This window comes from Chiloscyllium plagiosum, unplaced genomic scaffold (assembly GCF_037043375.1).
Source record: "Chiloscyllium plagiosum isolate Xiang-an unplaced genomic scaffold, Cpla_swu_hap1 HiC_scaffold_26, whole genome shotgun sequence".
NCBI lineage: Eukaryota > Metazoa > Chordata > Chondrichthyes > Orectolobiformes > Hemiscylliidae > Chiloscyllium > Chiloscyllium plagiosum.
This window is the reverse complement of record NW_028270164.1, coordinates 42,932,904-42,946,844: the sequence shown is the minus strand read 5'-3', so window position 1 is coordinate 42,946,844 and position 13,941 is coordinate 42,932,904. Positions and strand designations below refer to the sequence as shown.

The 13,941-nt window shown below is 39.8% G+C and overlaps 1 protein-coding gene across 7 annotated transcripts in view; it reads right to left on the bottom strand.

Moving 5' to 3' along the window:
• Positions 1 to 13,941, bottom strand: part of ilrun (inflammation and lipid regulator with UBA-like and NBR1-like domains) — a 77,242-nt gene that overhangs the window by 44,573 nt on the left and 18,728 nt on the right. For 6 of the 7 annotated variants that reach the window (XM_043716927.2, XM_087973657.1, XM_043716932.2 and 3 more), the window contains exon 3: positions 4,539 to 4,736. The exons of the other annotated variant lie outside the window; for it this stretch is intronic. In XM_043716927.2, the coding sequence (XP_043572862.1) occupies positions 4,539 to 4,736 (198 nt within the window). The remainder of the gene's footprint in view (positions 1 to 4,538; positions 4,737 to 13,941) is intronic. 7 annotated transcript variants of the gene reach the window in all.

The window sequence follows — 13,941 nt, the reverse complement described above, 5'->3', positions numbered from 1 at the left end:
CACAGACCGTGGCATTTTCAAAGGTAAATGTCAATGCCTTGTTCTACAGGCAACACAGCTGGTCAAACTACTCACACTTAAGCAAAGAAATAATATATTTAAACATCAAAGCAAGTGGTGAAGGCTGGTACAATTGCAACATTTAAAAGGCATCAGGATGGCTATATGAATAGGAAGGGTTTAAAGGAATATGGGCCGGGTGCTGGCAAATAGGACTAGGTTAGGTTGGGATATCTGGTCCACACGGGTGAGTTGGACTGAAGGGTCTCTTTCCGTGCTGTACATCTCTATGTCTATAATTAAAATACAACCAAAGGATGAGGAATTTACAATAACTTAACTGTTGGAAAACTTTATTAATAGATACAGTAACCCTCAAGAATTATCTTTTCCAATCTGGTAACATTTCCTAATCACACCCTCTGCCGAAAAGAAAATTTGGAAAAATAGATTTGTTTCACAGGTACCCCAGCAGAGAGAAACCCCAGCTTCCAACTGTAACCGAGGAGAGAGAAAAGATATCTCCTACTTCAAGCCCACAACAGCAACTGCTTAAAGCTAGACCTAAAAACTAACAAAATAGAAAGCCTGCTCTGAGAGACCTGTCACGCTATCTCTATTGTTCTAAAATTACTAAAAATAAACACCAAGGCAATACAAGCTGTTTACTTTCTTACAGACAGCTTGGGACCTCTCGTACAATCTCTCTTTAAAAAGAGAGGGACAAAATAACCATTAAAAGTCAGAGCATGTCACAGTATGAAAGATACTTTCTAATTATGTACCAATCACCCAATGCTTCCTACTAAGTGGTGAAAGAAACCAGCAAGTAAATAAAAGAACAGAAAGGCTTGGGAAGCAAATGCAACATCTCAATCAATCCTTGTGACTGGTGCTCGAGAACTCTTTTTCCTGAGTTTTTATTTTCTCCACCAACAACCCCAATTTTTTTGTGTCTGCCTCTGTGTTTAAGGGTTTTAAAAGGGGGTTAGAGTTTCAACTAGTAGAGTTACATGCTGATACTTGATAGTTTTGTTTACCTGTGGCCAGAACACTTTGCTTGAAATAAATAGCAGTGCAGCACAGGAAACCAGTGAACATTTCCTATTAACCTGACTACATCAGATGTAAATTAGGGATTGTGTACTTAAATTAAATCATTAACTTGTAATATAACCCTGGGAGTGGAGGAGTCCAAAACTCAGCACACTTGCCCAAGCAGATTATAAACCTATAGACACGGAAGATAGGAAGTAACATGTTATTGATCTCTTGACTAAGGGACAAGAAGCCCTAGATTGAAGGCTAAGGGGAGGAGGCTTAGAGGGGATTTAAGAAAGAATTGTTTCACCCAGAGATGATGGGTATCTGGAGGTCACTGCCTGAAAGGGTGGTAGAGGTGGGAATGATCACACCAATTAAGTAGTATTCAGATAAACACTTCAAATGTTACTGCACACACGGCTAAGTGCTGGATAATGGGGCTACAGTAGATAAGTGCTTGATGATCGAAGCGGACGCAAAGGGCCTTTTAGCATGCTGTACAACTCTAACATATAATTCTTTGTTTATTCAGGCACATGGTTATTGCTAGCTTTGCCAGAATTTGTTGCTCAAACATAATTGCACTTGAGAAACGCAAGTGCTGGTGAGCTGTCTTGAATCACTACAGGTCTTGCGATGTTCATGAGTTCCAAGATTTTTATTCAACAAGTGAAAGATAGCAATGTCGTCCCCAGTGAGGAAAGAGAATGACTTGGAGCAGAATTTGAATGTAGTTTCCATGCATCCACTGCCCTTGTCCTTCCACATGAGAGAGTTTGCAGATTTGGAAAGTGCTGTCAGAGCAACCTTGGCGAGTCACTGCTGTCTATTTTGTAAATGATACACATTACTGCTGCTACACTTTAGTGAGGAAGCAAATGTGGAACATGGTGGTTAGGATGTGGATCAAGTGTGCTGTTTTGTCCTGGATGCTGTTGAGCTTCTGGTCTGGACTGTTGTTGGAGCTCCACTCATCCAGACAAGAGGAAGGTATTCATTCACACTCCTGACTTATACCTTGCATGCAATGGACTGGTATTTGCAACTCAAGAGGAGTTACCCATTCCAGAATTCCCAGCCATGGACCTATTCTTGAATCCAAACATATAGCTGATGTATTCAGTTTGTGTTCAGTAGTAAACCCAGGATGTTGACAGTGGGAGATTCAGCAATAGAAATGTCTTAAAGCGATCGGATCCTCTGTTTGTGATGGTCATTTCCTGGCACCTATGTGGCATGAAGGTTATTTACTACTTATCTTCCTAAGCTTGGATGTTGTCTAGGGCTTGCTGCACTTGGATAAACTGTTTTGGTGTACAAAAAGTGCTTAAAATTATGCAACAATCATTGAATACCCTCATGTCTGATGTTATGATAGGGGAAGGTCATTGATGAAGCAGCTGAAGGTAGTTGGGACTGGGACGCTACCCTGAGATACTCCTGTAGTGATGTGATCCTTGGATTGAGATGAATGACCCTAACAATCATCCTTCTCTACGCTAAGTAGGACTCAACCACACGACTCTTTTCCCCTGGCTCACATTGACTCCAGTTTTGTAAAGGGTCTTGATTGCCAAGTTAAATGCTGTCTTAATGTCAAAGCCGGTCACTCTCACCACCTGTGGCCTAATTTATTCTTTGAAAGTTTTCAAATTTTACAATATTTTGCTTTAAGAGAGAAAAAAAACAAGTCTATCTAGTTTTCTTTGGCTGGAGGCTTTGAATGATCTATTCCAGCTCCAAATACTATTCTGTACACCGACATGAGCTTTTTCAGGTCCTTTTCAAGTCAGTCACTTTCCACGATAACAGTGCTGCTTTGATTAGCAAAGAGGGACACCGTCATTAAAACATAAGAGTTTCTGCTGCAGCCCCTGCTACCTGGTTTTGCCCATCAATGATGCCATCTTTCCATCACTTATCAGAGATCAGTTCACTTCCTGACATATATAATATGGAGCAGTAAAACTTTCCACGAGAATCCCCTATCTTCCAACTCCACGCACAGGTCCCAACTAAAAGGTGCCCAGAAAAACCTTATTCTCGGCTCAAATACCACTCAATAACCAGTGTCTGTAATAAACACAGACAAATGACACTCATCACATTGTTTCCATGTTGTCTGGACAAATTTCACATGCAGTCAGCAATACTTCAAAAACAAAACGCTCATGGGGATGAATTTGTTACATGACAAAATCATGGTTCTAACTCATCATCCTATTAATGTCTATTAGGCTGTGATGCTTATGTAACGAATTGCATCCTTGATAATATTAGGAACTAAAGAGCTAATAGCCTTATTAAGCTATTGCATCAACTAAGTTTATGCAGATTCTGCTTTCATCTCAAGCCAATTTAGAGTGTCTCCACTGTAAACGTGAAATAATTTTTAACATAAATTAGTGCAACAAAGCTCTAATTTTCTGCACATCAACAAAGAAAGAATGTATCATTTTCTCCAGTCTGAACAAATTCCAAATAAAATAAGCTCCATCTTCCATATTCAAAATTCTGTGTAAACCTCTTGCACATAGATTATTCAACATCTTCCGATTTTTGACGAGTTGGACAACGGCAAAGATAGACAAAAGTGGGAGAAACGCAAGGACTTAAGAGTGAGCCTAATTGAAACATACACAACATCACAAACAGCTTGTTTCAGAAAAACATGAATAAAAAATATAAACCTTCCAGACTGCCACTTCATGGTAATCTTTATCAAAAACTTTTATGAATTAAAGCTTTGTTATTCAAAATCACAAATTAGGAGGGACAGTAGTATGTGAGGGTAAAGCAAATACAGCATCCAAATTTAAAAGCACATATAGACATCTTAAAGCTGAGTATCAGTCTTGTTAAAACAGAAAGGAGATAAAATTACAGAAATGATGCAAAATCAGAATCTTTCTAAAAGCATACGAAAGTGGCTGCATTGATGCATATATGGAGTCTCAGGAGTCACAATATCCCTGGGTAATCTACATACATTTCAACCTGCTGATACTACCATTTTACCCTCATGATGAAGAGATTTATCCACTCATTAGGCAACATTACTGAGAATGGTCTTTTGCAAACCTTTCAGGACAAAAGGTTTACATGTACTGCTGTTTCTTAAACATTAGCCTAAAAAGAAAGAACCATCTCAATTTCATGGTCAAATTATCAGGCTTCATAGGCTATGACTGACTCAATGTAGTTTGAAAATCCCAGTTCCAAAGATGTAAAAAAATCAACTTTAATGTAAGACCACCCACTAACAACATAACATTCTTTATACCGAGACTTCACATTTACTTGCTAATTTATCACAGGTTAATAAGCCATGCAGAATATTTATTAAAGTCCTCTTCTTTTTATTTGATTATTGTAATTGGAATTTTAATATACTGAAGATAGTCAAATTATTTATGACTTGGACAAAATAAAATAGGATAAAATATGACTTGCCCTAATTCTTCTCAAATTTGTGGTCTATTTTATCACATTACCTCCAAAGTAAAGTCCAGTTGCTGTACACATACGCCACTGTCCTTGGTACATTGCTGGCGTTGTTGGACTTCGCATCTGAACGCTGACATCAGTAACTTCCTGAGGTTCCAGTGACCGGACCATCACCATGTTAACGTGCCCAAATTGGTCACCTCCCACGTATTTTAAGGACACACCTGGAGGCCACTGCTCTGTGCCTAGGAAGGAGAAGGGAAAACAAGGGGACCAGTACTGTCTGTCCAGAGATATCGACTCAAGTGGTTCAAAATTTTAATCCAAATTGGAAAAATTACTAACTTACCAAAATATAACTAATTTTCCAAATAAGCAAAAAAGCATTTATTCTGCAAACTAATCCTGAAATATAACAATGAAATGGAGAATGCACAACTGCTGAGTAAAGAATAAGATTTAGTTGGCACAAAACAAATCCCTTCTCATCCAACATGATGTGAACATAATTTTTGCCTTTAAAATCCCAACAAGACAAACACAATTTAATCTCATTTGGACAGATCACTTGGCTTCTGTAATATTGTGGGTAAAATAGCACTCAAATAAATAAGCTTCCATATGCTAAATTATTGAATTCCCTCAACTTTGGCATTTATTACTACCAGTAATTTAGTTTGATTCAGAAAGAGACCTGACGACATCCGTGTCCCATTATGTTTGACGGATATATATTAAAATGATAAAATGTACTTATGTACTACTGAAAAAAAAAACAGATTTGGTCAAAGCTTTTCATCTTGCACACATCTGGACAATTTGCAAGAAATATCAAAGTAAAGGGAAAACAAAATTTCTACTCCATGAGCAGAACTCTGATTGGTTGGTAATAGAGTCTGACTGATGGAGGCCTTGTAGTGGAGAAGATACCAGTTAATGAAGAGTGAAACTTAACTGGCAACTTGAGCTTAAATTTTAAAGCAGGCAGGTTGACTCTGATTAGTCAAAGAAATGAACCAGACAATGACTGTCACTATTTTGTTGAGTTGAGACAGGCACAATGTTTGCAGACATTCTTTCTACCTTTAGAAGAAAGCCTCTGGATGTTAAAAAATATGTAGCTTCAGGGACACTGATGTGCACCACACAAAGTCCAACTGATAATCTGAACACTCAAAACTATTTAGTCAATGTTGTCCAAACACAAAATTACAGCTAATGTTGGACACTTTTCAAAGTTTTGCAAGTGCAGTCTTGTGTACGGGCAGTACATTTTTTGTTACAATCAAAGGGATATGTTGTTTGACACACTCCTCCATCTCTCTTTAGGACATACCAAGCACCACATTGGTATGGTAATTTCAGTGCCACGTTACCAATTTATTTTACATGCAAAAAACCTTTTTGATGAGCTGACTGCATCCTTTTAGCAACAAACAATATGCATGATTCTACTGCATAGTTATAGTGTGAAACGACTAGCTTTAACTGTTTTGCAAGCTTCTGAGATAACCTTCTAGAGAAATCTCAGGTAGACTGAGCACTGTTCTGTGCAGACAAAGATGTACACACAATGTGCACATTTCAAATCAAAACAGGTGACAATTAAATGGCACTCATCATTAACTAATGCAGTCCCAACAGCAACCAACTTTCTCCTCAGAACATAAATATTGTTGTGGTTCTGTTCGCCGAGCTGGAAATTTTTGTTGCAAACGTTTCGTCCCCTGTCGAGGTGACATCCTCAGTGCTTGGGGGCCTCCTGTGAAGCGCTTCTGAGGTGTTTCCTCCGGCATTTATAGTGGCCTGTCCCTGCCGCTTCCGGTTGTCAGTTTCAGCTGTCCGCTGTAGTGGCCGGTATATTGGGTCCAGGTCGATGTGTTTGTTGATGGAGTTTGTGGATGAGTGCCATGCTTCTAGGAATTCCCTGGCTGTTCTTTGTTTGGCTTGCCCTATAATGGTAGTGTTGTCCCAGTCGAATTCATGTTGCTTGTCGTCTGCGTGTGTGGCTACTAAGGATAGCTGGTCGTGGCGTTTCGTGGCTAGTTGATGTTCATGGATGCGGATCATTAGCGGTCTTCCTGTTTGTCCTATATCGTGTCATCGACCTGGACCCAATCTACTGGCCACTACAGCGAACAGCTGAAACTGACAACCGGAAGCGGCAGGGACAGGCCACTATAAATGCCGGAGGAAACACCACAGAAGCGCTTCACAAGAGGCCCCCAAGCACTGAGGATGTCACCTAGACAGGGGACGAAACATTTGCAACAAAAATTTCCAGCTCGGCGAACAGAACCACAACGAGCACCCGAGCTACAAATCTTCTCACAAACTTTGAATATAAATATTGTTTTTCCTTTAATTTGGTATTTCTTGTGAATTGTCCTGATGAGTAGAGATAAAATCTTTTGCCAAAATGTATATTTATTTTTCCAGCAATACTCAAGTTGTATATCACCAAGTTTTATTCATGAACAGTTTGGAAGCCTAACGTTTTGTCCTTGAGCCCCATTTGTTAGCTAAAATTGGTCTTTAAAACATCCCAATCTCAGTAGGGAAAATCTGTAACTGTACAGCAATATTTCATTGTTCAAAAGGAACATACTGTCAAAATGCCATATGCCCTTCACTATATACTGAGATCTCAAGATTTAGACAAATAAATTCAAACTACCATGAATGGGAGGAACAACATTTCTTTGGTTAGTAAAGTATTGCAACAGAGTACACTACATGGGCTTATACCAATGAATATGTTTCTGTCTTTTAAATTGTATCAAACAGAATCTCAACTATACAGACTCAAATACTGGAAGCAACAGGTTGGGACAGTGATGAGCAAAATTTGAGGTAATGAAACAAATCAATCTGAGTACAGCTCAAGCTTCACAGTCATACAACAAAATGCCAGTACTAGTGGTACTTCTAGAAATTTGGGGGCGGGGCAGAATAAAGCCACATCCAGGCCTACCTTTTCAATCAGAAGATTAAATGCATTAAACAGTTGCCCTTTCCACAAGTTTTTAAAAAATCAAGTGCCAAGACAGTTTTCATCAATAGCTGCATACCATATGCTAACAATTGTTTTGCAGCAAATTATTCTCAAAGCAGATGTAATTTGGTTGATGTTAAACAGGTCATATACTCGCGTATTGGTCGAATTTTGAAGACAGTTTTTTAAAGTTGAAAGTAGGGGTCACCTAATATACGGGCACAAGCTTAGAGGGCTTGAAATTCATGCGGCAGTTCAAAATACCATATTATTAGCAAAAGTCGATTTAATCGCTTAACTAATCCCGGGTAAAGAAGAAAAACACAATGAATTATGGTAAAGGTAATTATCAGATAAAAGCAAGAGACCTGTATGAAAATTGAACAGGTCATTGAAATCCTGCAAAATCTCACAGTTCAACATCATCATGGCCTGGTTTAATGGCACACTTAACTGAAACACTTAAATTTTGAATGTGTAAGCATCTTTAGCTTTCCCGCCAAATTCTTCCGTTTCCCTCCCATTTACTCTCATGTTATGAATCTCGGCAACATTAACACATTTGTCAAAGAATTAAAAGATGCAGTGTGTAGATAATATATCTTACTTTTATTTAGATATAATTACACAATTAAAATGATTAACGTTTTAACGATATTAACTTTGGATGGAATCTTGTCTTTTATCCCCAGGACTCTGTGGGAAGCCAGGGAAATGATTGCTGGACCTCTTGCTGAGATATTTGTATCATCGATAGTCACAGGTGAGGTGCCGGAAGACTGGAGGTTGCCTAACATAGTGCCATTGTTTAAGAAGGATGGTAAGGACAAGCCAGGGAACTATAGACCAGTAAGTCTGACGTCGTTGCTGGGCAAGTTATTGGAGGGAATCCGGAGGGTCAGAATTTACAAGTATTTGGAAAGGCAAGGACTGATTAGGGACAGTCAGCATGGCTTTGTGTTTGGGAAATCATGCCTCACGAACTTGATTGAGTTTTTTAAGAAATAATGAAGAGGACTGATGAGGGCAGAGCAGTAGACGTGATCTGTATGGATGTCAGTAAGACATTCGACAACATTCCTCATGGGAGACTGGTTAGCAAGGTTAGATCACATGGAATAGAGGGAGAACTAGCCATTTGGATACAGAACTGGCTCCAAAGTAGAAGACAGAGGATCGTGGTGGAGGGTTGCATTTCAGACTAGAGGCCTGTAAACAGTGGTGTGCCACAAAGGATCGGTGCTGGGTCCACTACTTTTTGTGATTTATATAAATTATTTGGATGTGAACATTGGAGGTATAGTTAGTAAATTTGCAGATAACACCAAAACTGGAAGTGTAGCCGACAGCGAAGGAGGTTACCTCAGAGTACAACGGGATCTTGATCAGATGGGTCAATGTGCCGAGGAGTGGCTTATTTAGTTAATGTGAGGTGCTACATTTTGGAAAGGCAAAATCAGAGCAGGACTTGTATACTTAATGGTAAAATCCTAGGGAATGTTGCTGAACAAAGCAACCATGGAGTGCAGGTTCATAGTTCCTTGAAAGTGAAGTCACAGTTAGATAGGATAGTGAAGGCAGCGTTTGGTATGCTTTCCTTGATTGGTCAGTGTACCGAGTACAGGAGTTGGGAGGTCATGTTGCGACTGTACAGGACATTGGTGAGGCCACTGTTGGAATATTGTGTGCAATTCTGGGCTCCTTCTTAGAGGAAGGATGTTGTGAAACTTGAAAGGGCTCAGAAAAGATTTACAAGGATGTTGCCAGGGTTGGAGGATTAGAGCTACAGCGAGAGGCTGAATAGGCTTGGGCTGTTTTACCTGAAGCGTCAAAGTCTGAGGGGTGACCTTACAGAGGTTTATAAAATCATGAGGGGCATGCATAGATAAAAAGACAAGGTCTTTTCCCTGGAGTGGGGAAGTCCAGAACTAGACGGCATAGGTTTAGGGTGAGAGGGGAAAGATATAAAAGAGACCTACCTAAGGGGCAGCTTTTTCCAGCAAACAGTGATGCATGAATGGAACAAGCTGCCAGAGGAAGTGGAGGGGGCTGGTATGATTGCAGCATTTAAAAGGCATTTGGATGGGTGTATGAGTAGCAAGGGTTGAGGGGGATTTGGGCCAAGTACTGGAAAATGGAACTGGATTAGGTTAGGATATCTGGTCAGCATGGACGGGTTGGACCAAAGGGTGTGTTTCCGTGCTGTACATCTGTGACTCTGACTCAAGTCAATGTGGCACAAGAAAATCTGCTCCCCTTACCCTTAAAGAACTGGTAGTTATGATCTCAATCACAAACTGGATGCTGATAACACTCAATTCTCTTCCCGATTAAAAGCCTTTAATATATCAAATGGCCAAGCCTCTACAGCCCTCGGTCATTAAAAATTCAATAAATTCACGACACTCCTCCTCATCTCTGACCTAACTGGACAACACCTTACTCTGATTGTAAGCAAAATTAGATGACAAATGAAATGCTACACAAAAGGTCCACAATATGCTTTCAATTGGTACTGCAAAAATAGAAGCGTAATTTGGTTGTAAATTTCACACTATAGTGTGACAGTGTTTTCTTTTTGGCCATCAAGTTACTGACTTCAATCGTCTCCACTTATTTTTAAATCTAGGTTAACCAAACTTTATGCTTGTACAAACTATTACTCTGTCAATTGCATGCACATCAGGTGCAATGGATGCCTCCTGGATTGATGGCTTGGTTATATTTTATGATGGATCTATGCAATGATTATAAGTTCAGATGCCCTATCTTTAATGCTAACATTGGTAGGTACTACAAGGTTGTAAAAACAATGACTGCAGATGCTGGAAACCAGATTCTGGATTAGTGGTGCTGGAAGAGCACAGCAATTCAGGCAGCATCCGAGGACAGGCAAACTCCGAGGACAGGCAAAATCGACATTTCGGGCAAAAGCCCTTCATCAGGAAAGGGCTTTTGCCCGAAACGTCAATTTTGCGTGTCCTCGGATGCTGCCTGAATTGCTGTGCTCTTCCAGAATCCAGAATCCACTACAAGGTAGTCATCAGTGGAATGATTGAGATCATTCCAGAGCATTTTAAGAGCAGAACCTCTCAGTTTCATAATAGTATTAGATTAGATTCCCTACAGTATGGAAACAGGCCCTTCAGCCCAACAAGTCCACAACAACCCTCCAACGAGCAATCCACCCAGACCCTTTCCCCATACTTACCCCCCAACTAATGCACCTAACTTGATGAGCAATGTAATATGATCAATTCACCTGACCTGCACATCTTTCTGGATTGTGGGAGGAAACCCACACAGACACGGGGAGAACATACAAACTCCACATGGAGAGTTGTCCAAGGCCATAGTCAAACCCAGGTCCCTGGCACTGTGAGGCAGCAGTGCTAACCACTGAGCCACCGTGCCACCCCTGTTCAGGCGCCAGCCCAGAAAGCACAGTCAGAAGAGTATTCCGGAACTAGAAATTTCCAGTACAATTATTGGCCTTCCATAAAACAGATGCTTTGCTCGACCATTAACCATACCCCTTGTACCAATGAGACTGCCCATCCACCTACTAAAGTTTATTCAATGAATTCAGTGTAAACATTACCCATTTTTCTTGTCAATGACTGTCTCCTGCAGTTAAACTATAACAACCTCCCCCCCTGTGTGTGGTTGACCATACCAACATTAATTTTGAATGGAAACTGTTGTTTGCAAGCCACGGCTCATAGGAGTGATGGCATGATCACAGATGATCAAATTGTTCAAGTGTTGACTTCACTTTGCTTCACCTTCCCTTTAAGCTAGTTTTAAAACGTCAATCTGGAAACTCTCCGATGGAATCGGAGCTGGGTTAAGTCCATGCCCCCTGTCAACTGGACTGGAGTACTAATATCTGCAGCTGCAGGTCTGCGTGTACCTGAACTGTCGTCCCTGGCTGTAGCTCCGCCACAGACACTACACATTTAGATGAACATACTCTAATGTCTCTTTATTAAAAAAAAATGTACTTGCTACAGTGTGCAAAAAGGCCATTTAGCCCATCAAGTCCACAGTGACCCTACAAAAAGCATCCTACTCACTCATCCCTCTACCTGATTCCTATAACCCTACATTTCTCATGGCTAATCTACCTAGTCTGCACATCCCTGGACACAGTGGGCAATTTAACACGGTCAATCCACTTAACCTACACATCTCTGGACTTGGGAGGAAACCAGAACACACTGAGGAAAACCACACAGACTTCGGGAGAATGTCTGTGCGGAGTTTGCACAGTCGCCAGAGGGTGGAATCGAACTCGGGTCCCTGGCACTGTGAAGTTTTGTGTTTTTCATAACGGCTCACCATGATTTATAAATTTGACAAATATCTTATCCTGTAAATAGGTTTTCTGCAAGTATTGTATAACTGAAAAAAAAATCATACTGAGGACCCTAATGCAATTTAACACTCAATGTTGAAACAGTAGTATTATTCCACAACAATAGGTTAATTTGTAAATACAGCAGCCACTGATTCTACAGTAGATTTCTGCTCAGGCGATGAATTTAAAGAAAACAGACAAAATTGATACTTTATAATGCAAAAGAGCATACAAGGATTTTCAAACATGTCTTCTTCTGCTAATTTCATATCTTTAATATTGCTGACCATTCCAATTAGTGAATGTCATATCCCCTGACTCAGACTTGTAATTGGGTAAACTGTAACCCACTGCCCCACAACTTAAGACTTCCTGAAGCACATTATCTTACTCTATTTTAAACTATTTTTTAAAAAAGATAATTGCTTCTGCTTCAACATCCTGTAGTGAAATATTGCTTTGTTTATCATGGCCTAAAGGATCTCCTAATTTTATTCTCATTTTTTTAATTACAAATGACTTTAACAATTGACCATTCCTTGCTGGCAGATTGAAGTTTTTCCCTTATTTGATCAATTTTTGCAGCCATCTCTGATTTAGTGGTAAATTAGCAACCTCTCAAAGGCCCAGTACTTCAACTGTGAACAAAGTGAAGCTTTTCATCATTCTTGCATCTAGGAGTGCAGTGCTTGAGGACAAGTGCATCACAAATATTTCTCCTCTCTTGGAACAGGTATGCAAGATAACATAAGCAACCAGAAGTTGTAGAAGTTTCACACAAAGTCATTGGGAGCAAAACTGGGACTTGGAAGTTCATGGTTTTGACACCAAAGATATTTATTTTTCTCATTTTTGCATGGAATTTGGAGCTGATGTTGAGAGTTGGCCTTTCAACTTTGAGCAGCAGTATGTTTTAAAACAAAGAACAAATAAGCTGATATTTGGTTATGGGGAATGGCCTGGAAAGTTAATTGCAGGTTGAATTTGGTTCTAGGAACATTGTAGATGTTTGAGCACCTAAGATGCATTATGTTCAAATACCAGCAAATGCACAGATATGAAGAGGGCCATCACAGTGAGGCTGATGCTGAGTCAAACAAAGAGAATGTTGAAATAGAAATCACACATTGAACTAGTTTTTGTTAGGCAGAAGGCAGCTTGGCTGCCAAAGCTGCTAGACAGAATTTGGTTGTTCTCATGACCCACCAGTTACCAACTTATTAAAAGTTCTAAGAATATAAGGATATACTAAGTGAATACAGAGAAACCTTGATTCTCTAAAGCACACAGGTGGGGAGTATTTTGTTTAGTTAATCCAATTCCAGATAATCGAATGCCGGATAACATAGCTTAGCCGAGCATCAGGACCTTGCGATCTTGCCTGATAAGCCGGTATTCAGATAATCAAACGTTGGATAATCGATGTTTCTCGGTATTCCTTGGAAGTCTGCTGGAAGCTATTTGCACGAATCAATTACTTCAGAATTCAAGCAATGTATGTAGTTTATTTGCCTGTGAATAATCTGGAGAGCCACGTAATTTTCTGGGGATCCAGGTTCAAATTCTACATGGCAGATAGTAGAATTTGAACTCAATAATTTTAAAAAAGTCTCGATTCAATAGCCTGCTAATGACTATTGTCGATTAATGAAAACACTCATCTGGTTCATAATTTCCTTCAGGGAAGCTAACTGCTGTCCTTGCCAGAGCTGACCTACACCTGGCTCCAGACCTACTACAATGTCACTGACTCTTAACAGCCAGAAATGTCCACGTCACATGAACAAACTAAGAGAATGCATATTAATGATTTTGATTTGTGTGTACAGAGAATACTTTCAAAGATAGGTTCAAAGTGACTGGAGAAATGCACAGATTAAATTTTATTATAAAGTGATACATTTTGGAATGCGAAATGACAACACAAATCAAAAATCATACAATCTTAAAAAGGAGGCGCAGGAAAAGAGACACCGATGGATAACTGCTTAAAATCTTTGCAAGTGGCAGGGGAAGGTGATTAGACTGTTATAACAAAGACATATGGGATCATTGGCTTTGTAAACAGAATCGTATTCCAAGGAAAGGTGGTGGC